The sequence below is a fragment of the Perissodus microlepis genome, chromosome 20 (assembly GCF_051167445.1).
Source record: "Perissodus microlepis isolate ML-2025 ecotype Zambia chromosome 20, ASM5116744v1, whole genome shotgun sequence".
In the NCBI taxonomy this organism is placed as follows: domain Eukaryota; kingdom Metazoa; phylum Chordata; class Actinopteri; order Cichliformes; family Cichlidae; genus Perissodus; species Perissodus microlepis.
Window position 1 is genome coordinate 13,175,645 of NC_140480.1, and position 23,008 is coordinate 13,198,652.

At 42.8% G+C, this 23,008-nt stretch overlaps 2 protein-coding genes across 2 annotated transcripts; one reads left to right on the forward strand and one right to left on the reverse strand.

Annotated features, from left to right (window-relative positions):
- Positions 1-1,781: 1,781 nt before the first annotated feature.
- Positions 1,782-19,014, reverse strand: LOC146364252 (kinesin-like protein KIF1B). The gene is made up of 10 exons (XM_084917379.1): positions 18,842-19,014; positions 17,178-17,395; positions 15,104-15,212; positions 14,124-14,190; positions 13,892-13,976; positions 11,316-11,430; positions 11,085-11,217; positions 10,923-10,984; positions 10,360-10,828; positions 1,782-10,180 (listed from the first exon to the last, which is right to left on the reverse strand). Exons 2-6 carry the CDS (start codon positions 17,209-17,211, stop codon positions 11,336-11,338), a joined length of 390 nt encoding a protein of 129 aa, XP_084773505.1. The 5' UTR covers positions 17,212-17,395; positions 18,842-19,014; the 3' UTR covers positions 1,782-10,180; positions 10,360-10,828; positions 10,923-10,984; positions 11,085-11,217; positions 11,316-11,335.
- LOC146364253 (uncharacterized) lies at positions 17,210-21,213 on the forward strand. The gene is made up of 2 exons (XM_084916758.1): positions 17,210-17,287; positions 20,353-21,213. The coding sequence occupies exons 1-2, from the start codon at positions 17,210-17,212 to the stop codon at positions 21,043-21,045; spliced, it is 771 nt and encodes a 256-aa protein (XP_084772884.1). The 3' UTR covers positions 21,046-21,213.
- Positions 21,214-23,008: the final 1,795 nt, after the last annotated feature.

The window sequence follows — 23,008 nt, forward strand, 5'->3', positions numbered from 1 at the left end:
GTTCACTGGGTGCAGCCGTGTTGGGAGAGGGTCGCCATGGCTATAAGCCAGGGCAGCTTCCGGGATGATGGTTCTGGCTCCTATTTGTTTTTACTTACAGGTGATGACGTGAGGGGAGCCGCGGTGGTATCGAGCGACGGACTCCAATGCAGAATGCGAACTGGGTTGGGATGTGATGGACCCAGTTGACGGACGAGACTGGGACAGGAGGCTCCTCGTCTGCCTGACACGAGGCTGGCGTGGACCCCGCTCAGCAAGAGGAATTTCTGTCCAGCTCAAGAACACACAAGGAATATTTGTCCTGGGTTGTGGGACTGGGTGGGATTTCTGTGCATGAAGAGAATTGTATTTTGACCAGTTTTAGAATAATCTTATCCAGTCTCAGTGGGAATTTTAGCATATCGAGAATATTTCATTGTATACTTTATTTCTTAGTATCTGGTTTGTTCTATTCCTGCTGTCCACCTCGTGGAATAAACATGAATGAAACAATACTTTCCTGTCAAAAACAATATTTTAGTCAGGGCTAGCGGAAAGTTTCATATATATCATGAACATCTTTCCTCTTTGTCTTCCTATAGTTTCGTTTCATTTTCTTACCCCAACCGGTGGAGGCAGATGGCCGCCCCTCCCTGATTCTGGTTCTGCCGAAAATGGAGTTTTCTTGCTCATAGGGGGTCATTTGATCGTTTGGGCTTCCTCTGTATTATTGCACAACCTTTATCTTACCATATATTTCAAGTTTATATGTTGTGAATTGGCTTGATTTAAATCAAATTGAACTCATTCAATTAGAACCAAATATAACTTGTAATCGAATCTATTCAAATGTAAAGTCATCTCACTCAATTTGTACAACTAGCACTGAAACATACACTGACATCCTCTGTTTCCCAATTAGCAGATCAGAGGTTGCTGTTTTATTCATGACTCAATACTTGAATGGTTTTAATAAACATTTAAAAAGTACATTGCTTCATTGTATGATTAATTCTTTGTCTGTGTCAGTCCTTAATACACACATGTATACAATAATTCTAGTTGCCACAGTCTCCGGAGATCCTATGCTCCCTTTTCTCATACTTTTCTTCACTGTTTACCTCATTTTGCGGAATAAAATGTATATTTTTGTAAACAATGACTTGTTTTGGGCCATTAAAAAAAACTGTCTCCATATGAGGACGTACTTGAAGAGAAAAAGTCACCACTTTGCATTTTACAAATCAAGTAAACAAACACGGGGCTGTTTATCATATAACTAACTTTTAGGTCTGTGGGATGGAAGGACAGGAGCTTTAAATGTTGTGCCTCCATAATTATTCTAGAGTCTTTACAGTGTTCAGCGCCTGCTGTGATTTAGTGCTACATACATAAACTTGAAATGAATGAATCCACCTGTTCACAGGAGATCACAGGAAGATGACACCAAACATCAGAAGATCTTATTGTGCGCCACAGGGTGGTTTCTTGGGGCTAAAAGCACATAATAAACTACAGCAGAAGCTCACATAAAGCAGGAAATAAGCAGGCAGCACTTGATCTGCTAATGCACGTTTCCCACTTTTATTGTTGCCTCATTCACTAACAGTTCAATGGTGCAAGATTACCATACACAGAATTAGGATATCTGCATGACACATCTATGCTGTACAGCTAATGGATTATAATTATTACAAATACAGTAAACATATTTACATTTTAGTTCAAGCTCCATACAACATAGATATTTACAAAGCATGAAAATGAAACCGGTCTGACAAATAATAAACAGCGTTAATGACGTTTTATTTTTATTTTCTTTTGGTGAACAAATCTGAAAGGGGGCGGGGTTAACTGATATTAATTGTCAGAGGGGGAAGGTGGAAAATATCATGGCTAGTTTTGTTTGAAAGGCATTGTGATGGCCAAACCCGTGGCCACACTCTAAAGTCGTTGCTGGACAAAAGATGGTAGCCAGGGTTTGAAACCATTAAATGCAAAGGAAGATAATTGGACCACACCACCACTTCCTGCTGAAGGGGGAATGTGTGTTTTCTTTACTTTAAAAACAAAGTATTTGTATTTAATTAAATATTTGAGTTTAGGGTTTAATGGGGTTTTTGATTTTCTTCTTTGGTGTTTAGTTTATTAACAAACTAGATTGTACTGCATTGTTTGTGATTTATGATTGTGTTTTGTTTGTTACCCCTCATGTGTCACAATGGTCTGATCAGCCATTATATATACCTTTGTATGTCATTTCATGTTTTAGGTCAGTTATGTTTGTTTGTAGCAGTCATTTGGTTTGTTAAGTTTGCAGTCTTTGCCTGAGTTCAGTTTTGTTTCTTTGACCTCTTTTATGAGCTCAACATTCATTACTCTTGTAAATATAATTTTGGGGGTTAAATAAATGGAAACTATATTTTTCTAATAATTCCTGGGACTCCTCCTGTTTTTCAACTCGGTCCTTCACATGTGGTGTCAGAAGTGGGATCCTTCAGTTGAGGAGACAGGATTTTTTTTTTTGCATTTTTCTGCCCTTTTTTGTCCCCTGACAAACTTTTTGAGCCATGCAGAATGCTGTGCGCCCAAAGAGAGGAAATAAAATGGAGGCCAAAGAGGCCTTGCAGCAGCCAGAGAGGGAGATGGAAGAAGGAATTTCAGTTGTGGCTGGAGACACTGAAGGAGAGGATACCAGGGAGCCAACTCTGCTTGATATTGCTGGGATTCTTCAGGCTTTCATGGGACAGCAGGAAGTTCGAGATAAAAAGCAGAGAGAGGATGCTATACTGCAAGAACAGCGTTTTAAGAGTTTGCAACACCAGTTTCGGCTTTTGCAAATGGAAGTGCAGGCCAGAACCACCCCACTTCCAGAGCCCACATCAACTGATCCAGAGCCTGTTGAAACTCCAGCTGATTATCAGACACAAGCAACATCTCAGCATGAGGGTTCTGGCTCAGCCTCCATATTAACAGGTCAGTCTGTGCATATTCATCATCCTAAACTAGAGAAACTAGCTGTTGAAGATGATGTTGAACATTTTCTGACCACTTTTGAGAGAATTGCAGCTGCTTGTCGCTGGCCAGAGTCAGACTGGATTTTTCACCTCATTCCTCTTCTTACTGGTAAGGCTCGAAGTGCCTATGTTAATATGGATGTGGACGATTCACTGCAATATGATAAGGTAAAAGCTGCCATTTTGCAAAAATATGATATAAACCCAGAAACATACAGGCAAAGATTTCGCTGTCTTGAAGTTTTTGATGAGAGTCCCAAGGAACTGTATGCAAGACTGAAAGAACTTTATGAAAAATGGATTCAGCCAAAAAACAGAACTGTAAAAGAAGTTGGTGAAATTATTATCTTGGAGCAGTTTTTAAGAATGCTGTGTCCTGAGCTTCAGGTCTGCATTAAGGAGCATAATCCAAAGTCTGCTGCAGAGGCTGCCACCCTGGCTGATGTGTTTGTAGCTGCCCGAAGTAAGAGTCAGCCATGGAGCAACAGTGCATGGAAGGCTGCCAGAGATTCACGTCGGTCGCAACCCCCTCAGCATCCTCAGAGGTCAGCGACGGGTGTGGGTAAGCCCTTTACAAGGGAAAAGCAGCCTCTGAATACCTTGAAGCCAGGTAAAAGGCCACCAGTGTGCTACCTTTGTGGACAGGAAGGTCACACTAAGCCCATGTGTCCTAATAATCAAAGCAAATTATCTCAGATGTGTTTTGTGCCTCACCAGAATGTGGATATTACATCTGAGAGAAAGCAGTCAAATAAAATCACCACAGTTAAGATTAATGGACAAGAAATTAATGCTTTAATAGATACTGGCAGCACACAGACTCTGGTACACAGGAAATATGTGTCAAACGATTACACATGCTCCTCTGAAACCATATCAGTTTGCTGTATACATGGTGATGAAAGACCATACCCTACTGCTGATCTGTTTATTGAAGTGCAGGGGACACCCTATCTGTTAAAGGTTGGTGTAGCTGATAATCTGCCCTATCCTGTAGTTCTTGGGGAGGATCTGCCAGTCATCTATGATCTGTTGAGGGAAGTACATGAGTGTAATGTTGCTATAACAAGGGCTCAAACTAAAAATCAGGATGAGCATTATGCAACCCTCAGTGCTTTACCCTTCTTTGAGGCTGAACTAGAGACAGAACCCGGGAAGTCTCGGAAGCCACGCAGTCAAAGAAGAAGTGAAAAATTTCAACACACTGTTGGAAATACATCAGTTCAGGCTGCTCCAGATATGCCTTTAGGTTTTTCAGTACCTACAAACATTAGACAAATGCAGCAGGCTGATCCAACTTTGTCTGCCATGTTGCTGAGGGCTAAGGAAAAGGACTCTGTTGAATCTGACACAAATAAAGAGCTGTACATTCTGCAAGATGGCATTTTATACCACCAGCACGGCCAGGTTAAACAGTTAGTGGTCCCTAAAGTAGCCCGTGAAACAGTGCTTACTTTGGGGCACTCTATTCCCTGGGCTGGCCACCTGGGGAAGCATAAGACCACCGCTCGCATCAAGCGATATTTTTTCTGGCCTGGTTTTTGCGCTCAGATGTTGCTATGTTTTGCAGGAGTTGTCCTCAATGTCAGAAGACTTCAATTAGGGTCCCCACCAAAGCACCACTCCAACCTCTCCCAATCATTGGTATACCATTTCAGCGTCTTGGCATGGACGTAGTTGGTCCTGTAGAAACAAGTAAATCTGGAAATCGCTTTATGCTAGTCATTACAGACTATGCTACGAGGTATCCTGAAGTCTTTCCACTAAAAACTGTTAAAGCAAAAACTGTAGCTTCCTCATTGATTCAACTGTTCTCAAGGGTTGGATTCCCACAGGAGATTTTAACTGACCAGGGCACTAATTTTATGTCCACACTGTTGAAAGAGGTCTATAAGCTGTTAGGCATCAGGAGTGTGCGGACAACCCCTTATCACCCACAGACAGATGGACTGACGGAGCGCTTCAACCAAACTCTCAAACAAATGCTCCGAAAGTTTGTCAATGATACAGGGTCTGATTGGGACCAGTGGCTGCCATACCTCCTTTTTGCCTACAGGGAAGTTCCTCAAGCCTCCACTTGCTTCTCCCCGTTTGAGCTTCTTTATGGCAATGAGGTGAGAGGCCCATTGACCCTGCTAAAGGACTCATGGGAGGGAGAGCAAGTTAAAGAGGAATCGGTCAATGTTATTTCATATGTCATTCATATGAGAGAAAAGCTTCAGCAGATGAGTGAACTGGCTCAGAGCCATATGGCAGCTGCTCAGAGGCAACAAAAGACTTTGTTTGATAAAAAAGCTCGCCACAGGAGTTTTGTCCCTGGCCAGAAGGTTTTGGTAATGTTGCCAACTTCTGACAGCAAGTTGCTGGCAAAGTGGCAGGGACCCTTTGAAGTACAGAAGAAACTTGGACCTACTACCTACAAAGTTTCCACACCAGGTCTCCAGCGAGGGAGTAGAGTGCTCCATGTTAACCTTCTTAAGGAATGGATTCCACGCACTGAGAATAAAACGGAGGGTTTGCTTATTCACAGCGTGGATGAGGAGGAAGAAGTTAATGACTACTTGCCTTCAGTAACAGTCTCTGTCCTGGACCTGAGCCATCTCACCAGTGAGCAACAGTCTCAGGTAACACCTCTGATTAATTCAGACATATTTCAAAAGTACCCAGGTCGCACGAGTCTGGTGGAGCATGACATTGTTTTAAAACCTGATGCAGCTGTGAAGCGTATGAGTTACAGGATACCGGAACGCTTCCTGGTGGAGTTAAAGGAGGAGGTGGACCTCATGCTGTCTCTTGGAATCATCCAACCTTCAACAAGTGAGTGGTGCAACCCTGTTGTGTTGGCTCCGAAAAAGGATAGCACGATACGTTTCTGCATCGACTTCAGGTACCTCAATTCCATATCAAAATTTGACTCTTACCCGATGCCACGCATTGACGATCTCATTGAGCGTTTGGGGAAGGCAAAATATCTAACGACCATTGATCTCTCCAAGGGATACTGGCAAGTACCTCTCACTAAACAGTCTCAAGAGTTGACAGCATTCCGTACTCTGTGGGGATTGTTCGAGTTCACAGTCTTGCCATTTGGTCTGCATGGGGCCCCAGCAACATTTCAAAGACTAATGGATAAGATACTCTGTGGGCTCTCAGCATTCACCTGTGCGTACCTTGATGATGTTGTTGTTTTCAGTGGAACTTGGGAAGAGCATGTGGATCACCTAAGGATCGTGCTGGATCGGCTGTGTTCCGCAGGCCTTACCATCAATCCAGCAAAGTGTGCTCTTGCTAGGACTGAAGTCCAGTACCTCGGGTTTACTGTTGGAGGTGGGACAATTAAACCACAGGTTGACAAAATTAATGCAATTGCATCATGTCCTCTTCCACAAACCAGGAAACAGCTGCGATCCTTCCTCGGCATGGCTGCGTTCTACAACAGATTCATTCCCAACTTCTCAGCTAGAGCAGCCCCACTGACGGACAGGATTGGCTCAAGATGTCCCAATAAGATTCGGTGGACAGCTGAAGCCGTTGCAGCTTTCAAAGACCTTCGCCAGTCCCTGAGTAAGAACCCTGTTCTGCACTCACCAGATTTCACAAAAGACTTTACATTGCAGACTGATGCTTCTGAAAGGGGTTTGGGAGCAGTGCTTCTGCAGGGACCACCAGAGGATCGACATCCTGTCGCTTACATCAGCCGTAAGCTGCTACCAAGGGAGAGCCGCTACGCAACGGTTGAGAAGGAAGCCTTGGCCATTAAATGGGCACTTGACTCTTTCAAATATTATTTGCTGGGAAGAGAATTCATCCTTCAAACTGACCACAAAGCCCTGCAGTGGCTGGAAAGAATGAAAGACACTAATGGGAGAATCACCAGGTGGTATCTGGCTATGCAGCCATACCGGTTTAAGGTTCACTATATCCCTGGTAAAGACAACACCACTGCTGATTACCTCTCTCGCTGCCTGATGGAAGATCCAGAAGTGGGGGGGTGTGTGATGGCCAAACCCGTGGCCACACTCTAAAGTCGTTGCTGGACAAAAGATGGTAGCCAGGGTTTGAAACCATTAAATGCAAAGGAAGATAATTGGACCACACCACCACTTCCTGCTGAAGGGGGAATGTGTGTTTTCTTTACTTTAAAAACAAAGTATTTGTATTTAATTAAATATTTGAGTTTAGGGTTTAATGGGGTTTTTGATTTTCTTCTTTGGTGTTTAGTTTATTAACAAACTAGATTGTACTGCATTGTTTGTGATTTATGATTGTGTTTTGTTTGTTACCCCTCATGTGTCACAATGGTCTGATCAGCCATTATATATATACCTTTGTATGTCATTTCATGTTTTAGGTCAGTTATGTTTGTTTGTAGCAGTCATTTGGTTTGTTAAGTTTGCAGTCTTTGCCTGAGTTCAGTTTTGTTTCTTTGACCTCTTTTATGAGCTCAACATTCATTACTCTTGTAAATATAATTTTGGGGGTTAAATAAATGGAAACTATATTTTTCTAATAATTCCTGGGACTCCTCCTGTTTTTCAACTCGGTCCATCACAGGCATCAACAGAAAAATAAACACACAGAAAAAAGTGATGAGGTGAAGAAAGACACAATAAGTCTGCTGTCGTTTTAGATGTCACCAGCTACTTTGTATAGTCCTATATCTCTGATATTAGAAAAAATTAAAATGAGTTCAAATACACCTTTGTTATTTTTTTGGAGGAGATCTACTCATTAGTCATGCGAGGCATCCATCTGAGCTCTATCAAAATAGACTTCTAATTCACTCAAACCGCTTTCTAATAAAGAGGAAGCACTAATGTAACTCACCTCCTCAGTCGAGCTGCAGGGGTTACATGTTAGGTCTGCTTTTCCTTTCCCCCCTCTCTTACATTCAAAGCCTCTCTTAGTTCACACTAGAACAGGCCGCCACACCATCATTTGGTTTAATATGAGTGGAACAACTAAACCGCACAGACTTTATTTGATCAGTTAGTTGAACCTTTTATTAATATGTGCAAAGAGCTGCAAACTAATATTTAAAGATTGCAAACAATAAATACACAATCCAAAATAAAAACACCTCTGCAAATGCAGTGGAAACGTTTGCTCTGGCAGCGCTTCGCATCAACATGTATATGAGGTACATTGCACTTTTCAGACTTGATCTGTGCATAGGTGCATCTTTGATGTGCAGCTCAGAGATCCACAATCCAGCACGTTTCTGTTTCTCTGACCGTCAGGCTGGCTGACCCGAGGTCACGTCAGAGCTTTATTTTTTATCTATATGTAACAGACAGTTGGTACCTCTCCTTCCATCCATTTCATACGACACAGCAGGCAGACTGCTGGTTGGTTGACCAGAGTTTTTCAATACCTTTCTGCATTAACACATCTCGAGAGGCGTAGGTGCCAAAAAGTGAATCCGAAGCCGAATGTAGCAGCTGCAGCACGGCACACAGAGCAAATATTTTCATGGGGTAGTATCAGAAATAAGACCTTTGAATATGTAGTCCCTTTAACTTCTTTCCTTCTATTAAACCATTCATTCATTCTTTTTCCTTAAGTCCTTCTAACCTTTTCACTGTGTTTTCTTTGCGTCTTTACAACAAGAGTGTAAAGTTAATAGCAGTAAATGTCAAGGCTTTCTGATTCTCAGTGAGATAGAGCGAGCTAGAGGAGCAGAGAGGAATGTGTTAAATGAGGGTTAACTACCACACTGATCCCAGAACAGACTGCATGTACAAATCAAGTTCTCTCCTTAGTTTGTTTTCATCCTCCTAGTCCTCGTCCTCATCTCCTTGTAACCCTGTTTTTTTTCCTTGGGATGAAAAAGCAAAAAGGGGCCCAAATCTACTCCTGCAGGAACAATCGGTCATTGTTTGTTTTTTAAACTGCTGAGATATGAAGCGATCCGCGCTTGTTTGTCTCTAGTTAGTCTGCAGTTTTTATGTTAACACAAATGCATGAGTATTTTACTGACTCACTAACTGACACTGGCACTTTCGGGGGTTTAGAGGCGGCGTATGTACACAGATTGAGGAGGATCTAAGTATGACGTGGATGACAGTGGAAATCGGGCGTGGCCCTCCTGTCAAAGTTCATTCCCACTTTGAGTTTTTGTTTCAGAGACGGTTCAGCCTGATGCAAATTCACTGCGAGAAGAAAAATACCCTATAAATCTATTAGCAGCTATAGTTTAGGTAGCAGAGCGTAAACTAACACGTCACTTGGAGATGTAAGCTGTCTGATTTGGTTCATTTTTGTTTTTTGTTTGAAACTGAGCAAACCTGGTCTTCTCCTGAGGACTGCTGCAGGTATCATGCGAGCATGTTAATTTAATAAAAAACCAACAACAAAAAAACCCAAAATAGAATGAAACTCATTTCAGGAGACAAATAAAACTGATAGAGACATTTTTTTTGTACAGATGATTGGCAAACGGAAAGTTTCTAAAGAGTCGTGCACACACAAGTAGACTACTACAACATGCTACTTAGTTAGGGGAGTTTGGGAATGACAACCAAGCGGAACAAAATTAGACCCAAACATTGTCATCGAAACAAAAACACAAAAAGCTGAGGGGAGGGAATAGAGAGGAGGAAAGCTAAGCTGGCAGCGGGGTTGCTGGAGGGAAGCGGGGAGGCAAAAGTTCTGTGGAACTTAAACGTTTGAGTTGCATGAAAAGAGACTTAAGCCACAAGTCTACTTACAAGAGAAAACCGTCAAGAATCACAATGATTACTAAGTTTTAACACTTGGTATTTTCTGTATTTTCAAAGGCTTTTCAGAAAGGATGGAAGCGGTGGTTTTCCCGCGTACCGCTCCGCCCGATCAGTTCTTCGTCAGGCTGCCACGCCGCCTCGCCAGCTTAGATCTGCTGGGAGAGTTTTACGTCTATCCTGCCTCCGACGTTTTTCTCACCTTGGTGGCCAGCTCCTTCTCACGATCCACCAGCTCTCCATGTCAGCGGAATCGTAGCCGCTGCTCTCGCTCGGCGTGATGGCGCTTTCAAAGGTGGTGCTTGAGATCTGCAAGGAGATGGAGGTGGACGTGGACAGAGTACCCGAGCTCACACTGGGGGACAGAGACTCGCTCAGGGACTTGGAGGTGGGAGCTGTTCCCACGGGAGCCGCCTCTCCCAGCTTCTCTCTCAGCGCCAGAAGGTGACGGGTCTTTTCATCCACCTGGACGAAGGATGGGGGCGAATGTGAGGTGGGGAGAAAAGGGGAGGGTTAGTCATGTAAAGTCTGTACTCTAAAAAAAACTTTTTAGAATAGCACTTTGGTCTTTGAGTTGAAAAGTCTTTTTCCCTCTACGATATTAAACAGAGATTCATTTCTTTATAAATCTTTTAAGGCCCCACCTCCTGCAGCTGCTCCATCTTCTCTAGCTCCCACTGGTGCTCTAGGACAGCGGTCCCCAACCTTTTTTGCGCCACGGACCGGTTTATGCCCGACAATATTTTCACGGACCGGCCTTTAAGGTGTCACGGATAAATACAACAAAATAAAACCAGTACCGGTACCGAAAAAAAGAAGATTTATTCAGAACACACGTGAAAAGACCCAGGAAAACCGAGTTAACGATAAAAATGATAACAAAATAACGCTGAAAACCGATAAAAACCCTGAAAACCATACATTTTTCACCCGAGCCTCAACTCTCGCGGCCCGGTACCAAACGACTCACGGACCGGTACCGGTCCGAGGCCCGGGGGTTGGGGACCGCTGCTCTAGGATGAGGCTATCTCCTCTGGGTCTCCAGCCAGCGAGGCTCTCCTCGCACGTAAGCCACTGATGTGTCCAAGACCTTCCTCCTCCTCCTCTGCATCCCTGCTCCGGACATGAGCCCTCATTAGGATGAAGCTCTCCACAGAATTATGATAAAACAGCTGCTGTTCTTTAAACATGTTTCATGGCCGCCCACCTGGGCTTTCAGTGTCAGACATCTTACACAAGCTCAGCTCGTAGATCCCAGTCACTCGGTTGCTATAATGAAGCAGAAGTTATGAACAAGGAAACTTTGTAACAGGGCAGATATCTTTGATTGTGAAACAGAGATGGCCACAGTGCAGCAGCCCAGATTTACCAGTCAGGAGTTTTGGAGTATCCAGTCCCAAAGAGGTTCTTGAGAGAACAGGTGGGGACAACTTGGCGTCTCGGGAGTAAAAGACCATGCAGATGTCTTTGGTGATAATGGCAGGCTGGATGCAATGGTCCAGCTGCAGAGAGGAGATAAAGGGTGTGTGTTAGACACGATGACATCAAGACACTTAAAAACACGTACAAACAGGTACAACACGGCGGAGCAGCGGCTGACCTCCAGATACGCAGATAAGGTCATGTAGATCTTCTCTCCATAGGGAGTGACGCGGTTGAGCAGGAGGGAGTTGTGCAGGGATCTGTCCCACACTGCCTCAAAGCGATAGAAAGTGCTGAAAAAGACAGAAAGAGGAAAAGTTAGCTTGACAGCATTATTTTTTATGAAGTCCTACTTGGTGCTAACATTACAGGGTCTCTGTTTACAGCAGTGTGTCATGCTGTTAAAAAAAAGTGAGTGACGTGAGCACAGTTCTGACATATCAGGAAGTGAACACAGTGACTGAAGCGGTGTTCACATTCATCCTTGAATCATGACAAAACGTGAGGAATCGCACTGAGGTGAGACCTTGACAACAGATAAATCAGGAGCCACAGAGTGTCAAGTGTCAGCCGACACCAATCGGGACAATGATAAGAAATTCATTTACAGACACGTGAAAAAGCAGTTTAAGGATCTGGATCTAGATTATTACACCACATCATCATTATACCTGTGATGCAGCAGCTGATGGAACCAACTTTAGCAGCACAAACTTGAGGTAATCATTTTTTATTAGTGTTTCACAGCAGTGTGGATGGATTTCTGGCCCATTTGTCTTTACAATGGTTCTTCGGTTCATTGAAGTTTGCAGATATTTATTCATTCACAGCTTTCTTAACATTCAATCATGTTAAAGTCTCAACTTTGAGCCACTGCAGCACCACTCTGTTGTTGCTTTGCTGCTGCGCTCTGGAGTCAGACCCAACGATGATCTCTTTGACTCTAGAGTACTTCATGGCTCACTCAGTGACCTGGACACTTTGCAGGTTCTTTGCCAGCAAAAAAAAGCCCAAATAATCATCACCCGAGCAAAACCGTTGGTATGAGGTGTTTGTGCTGATATGCCGTGTTTGGTTTTTACCAATGTTGAAGCTGTGCATTAGGGCTTAGGTTTTCAACTTTGCAAACCTAACCCATGCTGCCATGTTGTATTTAGAGGGAAAATGGTTTCTCCTGGAAGCCTTTCCAAACAGGCCATATATGTTGAGTCTTTTTCTAATTGCACTGCCATGAACTCCAACATTTAGCATGCTAACTGTGGCCTGTAGAGCCTCAGATGTGTGGGGTGAATTTTCTGGGACGTCCACTCCTGGTAAGATTGGAAACAGTCTTTGATTTTTTGAACTTGCAAATAATCTTTCTTGCTGTAAAATGATGGACTTCAAAGCCTTCCCACATTCATGGGTATCAACAACTGCTTCTCTCCTCCTCAGTATGTTACCACTTACCTGAATACGCCACACCAGCAAACTGACAGTAGTGGTTACACTTACTGATGATCTATTGCATTTGATTAGCACCTGGCTGATACTGACCCTCTTAACTAATTATGGAAATAGTCTTGGATGTACTTAGTTTTTTAAACATCTGAATTTCGGCTCAGTGTTTGTTAAATAAATAATGACCTGGTATAATGTGTTATGTGTTGTTCATCTGAGGTTGCATTTACCTCATATTAAGACCTACTAAGGACCTGATTTTTTTTAATTATGTCCTGATACATAAAACCTGAGAGCTCACATAACTGCATATGCTCAGAATATACAGCACACATGGATACAAATTAGTGCCTTGCAGCAGCAATCTTAAGACCATCACTATGAGCTCTATACAAGGTTACACTGTTCCTGTTATTAACAGCAGGGGGCACTATCAGCCACAGACTGAGAGCCAGATATGCTCTGCTGGTGCCTCATTGTTACTGAGGTAAGACTCTATAGCAGGGGTAGGCAACGCCAGGCCTCGAGTGCCGGTGTCCTGCAGGTTTTAGATCTCACCTTGGGTCAACACACCTAAATCAAATGATTAGTTCATTACCAGCCCCCTGGAGAACTTCAAGACATGTTGAGGAGGTAATTTAGCCATTTGAATCAGCTGTGTTGGATCAAGGACACATCTAAAACCTGCAGGACACCGGCACTCGAGGCCTGGAGTTGCCTACCCCTGCTCTATAGTGAGAAACAGCTGAGGGGGAAAACATTGATCTGGAAACGTCTGAGTGTTACAGAGGATATACATAGCACTGTGGTTCAGTGTCACACAATCACAAACAAATACAGAAAAGTACTACAAAGGGTGTTGCCTCCAAAGATCGCTTTTACTGGTTTGGAGCTTAGGAGGCTTAATATCAACAGGCATGAATGAAGACAGATCAGAACAGCTGTTTGATCACAGCATCCAGTACCAACACAATCATCCACACTCAAGAGCCCTGTTGGCTTCAGAGTCAGCAGCTGAATGTCTAAAATATGAAATGTAATTTTTTTGGTCCATCAGCTACAGCATGAACTGCTTAAAGTGAGAAGCAGCCTAAAGCCCGACAGATTCATCTTTCCAGACTGAAAATATCTCAGAGTGAACCGAGTGGTGCGTTTTCAGTGTGATCTCACAAAGTCAAATCCCTTTAATGATGTTCTGTCCTGTCTTCTTCTATCAAAAGCACACAAACACTATAAAACATTGTTTCTGAGCTTGGGCTTTTGTTTACTACAGAGAGGTATAGTACGACTAGACCCTAAAGGTAGGCTGCTCACCTACAAACAGCTCACGAACATCTTTCCAATGGAGCTCGCTGCCCTTCTCGTGGATGAGGGTCACTGTGATCCTCCGCTGGATCCCCTGCAGCAAACATAACAGGAGCTCAGGATCACAGTGAGCACAGCTAGAGCAACATTACGCTTTAAAAGAAGAGATTCAACTGTATACAAAGGAAGCAGTTACCACTGTGTGAGTAATAAGAAAACAACATGTGCACCAATCCTGTACCTGGTGCAGCAGGTAGGTACCATGGCAGGGCAGGCCTCCACTGTGATCCACGATGGCTGGGATGTACCTGTGCATGGAGGGAGGAGGTGACACAACATCCGTTCGAGGAGACAATATAATTTTTATGTTTTCTTTAAATCTTGCTGACACACTGACCCAGGTTGGATTTGGTGATGGTGTTCATTCAACTTGGTGGCTGGAACTTGCGTGCACGCGCACACACACACACACACACACATACACACACACACACACACACACACACACAGAAGCTTTGTCACAAGGGAGCAACTAAAAGTAGCTATACATCCAAAACAATATTTAAAACATTACTTAAACCTTTAAACAAACTGCCCAGATTATTAACATTTAAATATCCACAACATTATCTATACCCATCACTATTTTATTAAGCTACATCATCACTTGATTTTATGCCATTTACAGTGTATAAGTACTTTAATACTACTTTAAATAACATAGATTCTGATTTACACACCACATGTATCAGTTACACATATATCAATGAAGGAAAAAAAACAGGCACAAACAGATTGTCAGTTGTCTAAGTAGCTGCAATCTGCAGATCAGTCTTTTGATAACTTTGCTTTATTTCTATCTTTAAGCGTGATAGCAGCAAAAGTGGCTGTCACTCAAGATTTGGAAAGGAAAAATAAGCCACCATATGTTGTTAACTACTGCTGAGGAAGGAACCAACACATAAATTATGTGCTGCTTATGTGAAAATGGGAGAAGGATTGATGATTGAATTTCCGTTTTTACAGTAAAATGTACCTGGTGCAGCAGGTAGGTACCATGACAGGGCAGGCCTCCACTGTGATCCACGATGGCTGGGATGTACCTGTGCATGGAGGGAGGAGGTGACACAACATCCCAACTTATAATATTCTTCGTGGAGATAATTTTTATGGTTCCTTTAAAGCTTGTGCGTGAATATAACACTCCAGGTGGATACTCACTCTCCAGTGGGCTCCAGCTCGCTGATCTCAAACCAGACCAGCAGGTCGTACTTGCTGACACACTGACCCAGGTTGGATTTGGTGATGGTGTTCAACTTGGTGGCTGGAACTGCCACACACACACACACACACACACACACACACACACACACACACGCTCAATGTTAACAAGTGGGAATTTGTCTGAATTTAAGAGAAGATGAATAAAAGTGAGGAGTATTTACTACATGCTTTGGGTGACTAAATGGAGGATGGATAGGTGACATGAAAACACTACTGACCCTTTATACTGAGCCAATAGCTCACACACTTCTATTAAATCTGTCTAAAGAGCCAGTAATCACAGAGGATAGATACTGGAAGCAAACTGAAATGTTAGGAGGAACTAAATCACACATTACAACACCAGTGGCAGCACCCTGCTGTCTCACACATCATCCGTCATCATTTCTGCTACACTGGCAGGGCTAGGGGCCAGGACTCTCCTCTTTGGGTTTTTGGGGGATGTTGCTAACTCCAGGACTGATAACAGGCACCACACCCGCAGTAGATGTGCACGGTGTGAGGTCTCGCAGCAAGCTATCAAATACGGCGCATTTTTCGGCTTTTTAAAAAAAACGCTATGCGTCGCCAGGTGTTTCATCGGATTTGAGGTGTTACCTCCTTTGACAGTATCACAGTATCACCTTAAAGCACTTGTTGCAGGCTGCTGAGTTTCCATCTTTTGCTGTGAAGTACAGCCAGACTTTTGACCGCTTCGCCTTGGGCATTTTTAATCTGTAGCTCTGCTCTAAAAGAACGTACGTACCTGGGCCCGCCTACTATCCTCGGAAACGTAAGATGATTGGCTAGAATCTAAAGTGTATCACAGCTCAGGAAAAAAAAGCACCGAAATGTGCGCTGCTTTTCGGTCTGGTTACTACCGTTTATGTCAGAACCGGTGCCATCATGGCACCGGATACCGGTACCCATCCCTAGTTATTACTATGTTTTTTGGAAAATACGGCACACTTAAAATCAATCCTTAGAATTTTCTGAAAATCGACAGTGCCCCTTATAATCCAATGGGCCTTATGTATAAATTCTGGTTGTGTTTACTGACCTCGAAACGATTGTATGTACATGGCGCTCGAAAATCTGTCAAATGTTTTAGTACGACTTTGCTAAGCTACGAACCCGCACCACTTGATGGATTGTCGGAGCATTACGGCTATCGTAGGCAGGCGCCTTGCGGAGTGATACGTACTGTGCTTCAACATAATATTACCGTATTGTGTGTGTATAACCTCTTTTTAAGTTTTGTGGATATTATACATGGTTATGCTGAGGATATGTCGGCCAATTTCCACTGGAAATGCCTTTTGGTCAAACTGTCAGCGAGGAATTTGCATTTGCACAGGAAATGGAGATCACTCACCCAGTGAAAGTGCAACTGTCATTTAAACTCAGTCTACAGTCAGACCAAGCCACCTTGCCAAATTTATTTACACAGCTGTGTGGCCAAAGGCAGGGGGCCAGCTTGGGTACAGCTCTAAACATTAACCTCTTTAACTGCAGCTGAACGCCATCCCTTATTATCTGCTACTTATAATGCAGTTATAAAATAAGATCTACGGGTTTTCCTAATATCATTCACCACTGAAAAATATTTTGGTCTGTTAGATATTTCAACAGCATACACAATTTACATCCAATACTGTAACAAGCTTACTTAGCAGCATTTTTTTAATCAGATAAACTCAAATGAAACAAGTTGGTTAATTGGTAACAATTTCAAGTTTCAAATCATGTCACTGTGTGTTTATTGTAAAGGAGATTAAAATGCATGATAGTTTGAACCCACCTGAGGGACTCATTAAGTTTGATCTATGAATTCCTCATACATTTTTGCTTTATAGTGGCAGAAATGTTGATCATGAAAGCTTTTTGTAGTGAACTATGCTGCTTTCACCTACAACATCCAGAGCACACAGTACATGTTGCTATAAGCTACACCACATAGCTGCTATAATTTAAACGCACCAACGAGACCAGACTATGTCTCAAGAGCATATGATCTGTTGACAAAACTCACTGTTATGAAGATAGATTGGTTCCAGTGTCTTCATGAAACGCTGGCTTTATCCATCTTCTGGGGCGTGCCTGCAGTGGAGTTCTGAAGAGTTCCTTGTGAGGGAGCTGCTGGTGAAGATCACAATGTCCTCCTTGATTCCTGCCATGAGCTTCAGTCTTTCTGATGTTTCTCAAAGATGCCTCTTTCAGTGGGTCAACAGAACATCTGGCACAGGACAGCTGTGATGAAAGAAAAGGAAGAAGTTTCTCCAAACCTCTGGGCTAACGAAACCCAGCTGGGTCCTGATGGTCTCCCACACTACTTTCACCCCGGGTGGATGTAGCTGTTCATAATAATCTGCACTCTCTTCACTATTATGAAATGAAAAGAACAAGTTACACTACAGTACTGATACCTTCTGCTGCTCTTTTCAAACTTTCCATGTTACCAGGCTGTAGAGTGCTCTGAACATTTTAACACTTTTAAATCCATTACACACTCACAGTCTTATGTGAAAATCTCCTAAGGACAGCATTACATTTTTGCTATTAACAGTAACTCTGGACCTCTGTGGAGTGTGCAGATGATCTCATTACTGTCTAAAAATCCAAGGAGTGCTGAATCATTGAAAAATACACAGTAACAGGTGTGTAGCATCGCTAACTAGGTAGCAACAAGCCTCTAACACAGTGTGTGTATGCTAGTGGCTAATCTAGCAAACAAATGAACAGAGTGGTTTTAGGTGTTGCCCAAGGATAAGATGATAAGCTGTGTGTCTTTTTTATAATGACCTGCTTGAATTTACCTTAATGGAAGGAGTGGTCAGTGTGGGTAAAGCCATGAGCAGATAAAGTGGATGAGTGGGACTAGGTAGGTGTGCCGAAAAGAGGCAACAAAGCTGAAGAGTGTGTTGAGAACATAGTGGCGCTGCCAGCAGGTTTCCGGCTAGCAGGAAGGCTTTGGGTACCACCTCCAACATTGGCAGTCCCATTTTGTGAAAGCCAATTAAAAAAATAACTAGGTTTCCATGTGTAATTTGTGTGGAACAATACTGCACAAGAAGCTAAATAGATTTAGAAAAACGAAAAAAAAAATTGTTGAAGAACAGAAGATAAATGTCCTTTTTTTATAACGTTAACTGGCCTGCTGTGTGGTGCACAGCGTTAACAGGCCAGCATTCAGACCCCAGAGTTTAACGGCCAAGTTCGAGTCTCTGACGGTCTGTCTGCTACAGCGGGGTAGGCCGAGCGAAAGACGAAGCTCCGGGCTCCTCCTTTTTCCAGCTTTTTTTTCCATTACCATTTATTTAGATTTCAAGCTGCAAGTAAAAGCTCAGGGAAACACTTTTAAAGAGCACAACGTGCACATCGCGCAACCAGCCTTTCCAAATTAGCTGGAGACCACACATTTTTGCACTCAAATACTCAACAAATTTCACACACCCACACCTGCTTTTTTCCCTGCACACCTCTTTCTACACTTATTTCTCAACAACCACTCCTTTTTCATCTCTGCTACCGTGCCTTTATTACATCCTCTTAGCTAGCATCAATGACTCCCTTCTATGGATTAGCTAAACCAACTTTACATAACAAGTTTCCCCGAAGAGCCCACTTCTCATCTTACCTGCCTAGATTTCAGGACCTAGCAAGGACGGTAGTTACTGACAAACACATTTAACTTACCGGAAAAAACAAGCAGCGGACCTCCTCTCAGCGTCCTGCTCTATCTGCCATTCCCGAACAGAGATAAGCAAGTTTCTCCATGACTGCAGCTTTGTTTGGCCTGCTAAATTGGCGCCCCGGCGGCCACGCCCCCTGCCGTGACATCACGCTCCAAAGCCCCATAGACAATAGAACCAAATTTTTAAAAAAAGAAGAAAAAAAGAATGTTGTTGTTACATTATGTTATGACATCATCATGATGTCATAACATGCCTTTGATCTGTGAATCCTTAAATCCGGGTAAGAAGCCCAAACTTTCATGCAGTTTACTTGTAACACTCGAGATTGCAGCATTCAAAGGTACGCCTGAGAAAAATTTTAAAACAGTTGAATCTTTAAGACAGTCACTTCATCAACACTCTGACATGTCTCAGAGTAAACACGGCAAAGGCTTTACTACAATGGACCACCAAAATCCAGAGCCAAATTCTGATGAAACACATTTCCAGCTTCCACTCAAGAGGAAGCGAGGCCCGAATTATGTTGCACAGAATTGCAGAAGTGACGACAGCTGCTCTCCACCAAGGAAAAAAAGACGAATCTGTGAAGAAAAAACTGTGTTGAAAAGAAAATACAGTCAGATTTCCAAAGGCAGCAAAAACAACTCTGAGAGCTACTCTCCAGAGAGAAAGAGGATGAGAATAGACACTGAGAAAAAAGAAACAGCAGTGACTCGGAGCATCCAAAAAAGTTCTTCTTCAAGGACTATCCAACTCCAAGTTCAGAAAAAGAACGATATGAACTTGAGTGATACCAAAAACTCTCAAAACACACCAAAAGACAACAAGAGGCCAGAACAAGCTGCAGTGACAAAGAGCAGCCAAAAAAGTTGTTCGCCAAGGACTATCCGACTCCTAGTTGAGAAAATGAACAATATGACCTTGAGTGATACCAAAACCTTTGAAAACACACCAAAAGACAGCAAGAGGCCAGAACAAGCAGCAGTGACACAGAGCATCCAGAAAAGTTCTTCGTCAAGGACTATCCAACACGTAGTTGAGAAAATGGACGTTACGACCTCGAGTGATACCAAAACCTCTGAAAACACTCCAAAATACAACAAGAGGCCAGAACAAGCAGCAGTTAGACAGAGCATCCAGAAAAGTTCTTCGTCAAGGACTATCCAACACGTAGTTGAGAAAATGGACGTTACGACCTCGAGTGATACCAAAACCTCTGAAAACACTCCAAAATACAACAAGAGGCCAGAACAAGCAGCAGTGACACAGAGCAGCCAAAAAAGTCCCTGGTCCAGGACTATCCGACTCCCACGTCAGAAAACAAACGATACGGCCTTGAGTGATACCAAAACCTCTGAAAACACACTGAAAGACAACAAGAGGCCAGAACAAGCAGCAGTGACACAGAGCAGCCAAAAAAGTCCCTGGTCCAGGACTATCCGACTCCCACGTCAGAAAACAAACGATACGGCCTTGAGTGATACCAACACCTGTGAAAACACACCGAAATAGAAAGAGAGCCCAGAAGACCAGAGAGAAACAAATGTGTGGATCATTGGGTCCAGTTACATCAGACGAGCCGAGGGTGAAGCAAAAGAGATTTTTGGAGAAAATTTCGGACTTAATACCAAAGTCCAGTGGTTTGGCAAAGGAGGAATGCGCTGGTGGGGAGTCCTTCCTCGTTTTTATAAGGAGCTATCCACACAGAGCCCACCTGACATACTGGTAATCCATGCTGGGGGCAATGATTTGGGACTCTTTTCTGCTTATAAACTTTCTTCTGTCATTGAGAAGGAATTAATGCAATTGCACACAGAGTTCCCCTCAATGACAATTGCATATTCATCCATCAACGAGCGTCAAGTGTGGATATATGGAAATCCAGGCAAAATCAATAAGGACAGGAAGACTGTGAATGCCAGCATTAGAAAGGCTGTCGACCGCTTCGATGGAGTGATTATTGAGCCTCCGCATATCAGGTTTTTCGACAACTCCATTTTTTTGCGCAACGGAGTTCATTTCTCCAAGAAAGGAAATGAACAGTCCAGAAAACCATACGTTGTTCATTTTAGGCAATGTGAGCAACATATAGCTAACATGTGCTCTCTTTTTTCTTTTCCTCTGCCTCTCACCCCCCAACCAGTCACGACAGATGGCTGCCCCTTTCTTAGCCTGGTTCTGTCAAAGGTTTCTCCCTTTTTATAAGGGAGTTTTTCCTTTCCACCGTTGCCAAGCGCTTGCTATTAAAGGAGATCATTCGATTGTTGGGGTTGATAGTTTAGAATCTAAACTAAACTAATAAACATAAAACATCAGGTGAGGGGTTCACATAGTAGGGAGCACTACAAAAATTACAAATAAAAACATGTAATTGGCGGCAAATCAAAAATAAAAAAATAAAAAATTGAAAAATATCTCTTACTGCTCTGTTTATTTCCTTAAATGAACACTTGTACTTTTTGTCATAGAAGAATAAGAATATTAATATGAATATGAACACCAAAGCGTTCCCAGGCCAGCCGGGAGATATAATCTCTCAGCCTGTCTTGGGTCTGCCCCTGCCTCTATCAGTTTTATTTGTCTCCTGAAATGAGTTTCATTCTATTTTGGGTTTTTTTGTTGTTGGTTTTTTATTAAATTAACATGCTCGCATGATACCTGCAGCAGTCCTCAGGAGAAGACCAGGTTTACTCAGTTTCAAACAAAAAACAAAAATGAACCAAATCAGACAGCTTACATCTCCAAGTGACGTGTTAGTTTACGCTCTGCTACCTAAACTATAGCTGCTAATAGATTTATAGGGTATTTTTCTTCTCGCAGTGAATTTGCATCAGGCTGAACCGTCTCTGAAACAAAAACTCAAAGTGGGAATGAACTTTGACAGGAGGGCCACGCCCGATTTCCACTGTCATCCACGTCATACTTAGATCCTCCTCAATCTGTGTACATACGCCGCCTCTAAACCCCCGAAAGTGCCAGTGTCAGTTAGTGAGTCAGTAAAATACTCATGCATTTGTGTTAACATAAAAACTGCAGACTAACTAGAGACAAACAAGCGCGGATCGCTTCATATCTCAGCAGTTTAAAAAACAAACAATGACCGATTGTTCCTGCAGGAGTAGATTTGGGCCCCTTTTTGCTTTTTCATCCCAAGGAAAAAAAACAGGGTTACAAGGAGATGAGGACGAGGACTAGGAGGATGAAAACAAACTAAGGAGAGAACTTGATTTGTACATGCAGTCTGTTCTGGGATCAGTGTGGTAGTTAACCCTCATTTAACACATTCCTCTCTGCTCCTCTAGCTCGCTCTATCTCACTGAGAATCAGAAAGCCTTGACATTTACTGCTATTAACTTTACACTCTTGTTGTAAAGACGCAAAGAAAACACAGTGAAAAGGTTAGAAGGACTTAAGGAAAAAGAATGAATGAATGGTTTAATAGAAGGAAAGAAGTTAAAGGGACTACATATTCAAAGGTCTTATTTCTGATACTACCCCATGAAAATATTTGCTCTGTGTGCCGTGCTGCAGCTGCTACATTCGGCTTCGGATTCACTTTTTGGCACCTACGCCTCTCGAGATGTGTTAATGCAGAAAGGTATTGAAAAACTCTGGTCAACCAACCAGCAGTCTGCCTGCTGTGTCGTATGAAATGGATGGAAGGAGAGGTACCAACTGTCTGTTACATATAGATAAAAAATAAAGCTCTGACGTGACCTCGGGTCAGCCAGCCTGACGGTCAGAGAAACAGAAACGTGCTGGATTGTGGATCTCTGAGCTGCACATCAAAGATGCACCTATGCACAGATCAAGTCTGAAAAGTGCAATGTACCTCATATACATGTTGATGCGAAGCGCTGCCAGAGCAAACGTTTCCACTGCATTTGCAGAGGTGTTTTTATTTTGGATTGTGTATTTATTGTTTTCAATCTTTAAATATTAGTTTGCAGCTCTTTGCACATATTAATAAAAGGTTCAACTAACTGATCAAATAAAGTCTGTGCGGTTTAGTTGTTCCACTCATATTAAACCAAATGATGGTGTGGCGGCCTGTTCTAGTGTGAACTAAGAGAGGCTTTGAATGTAAGAGAGGGGGGAAAGGAAAAGCAGACCTAACATGTAACCCCTGCAGCTCGACTGAGGAGGTGAGTTACATTAGTGCTTCCTC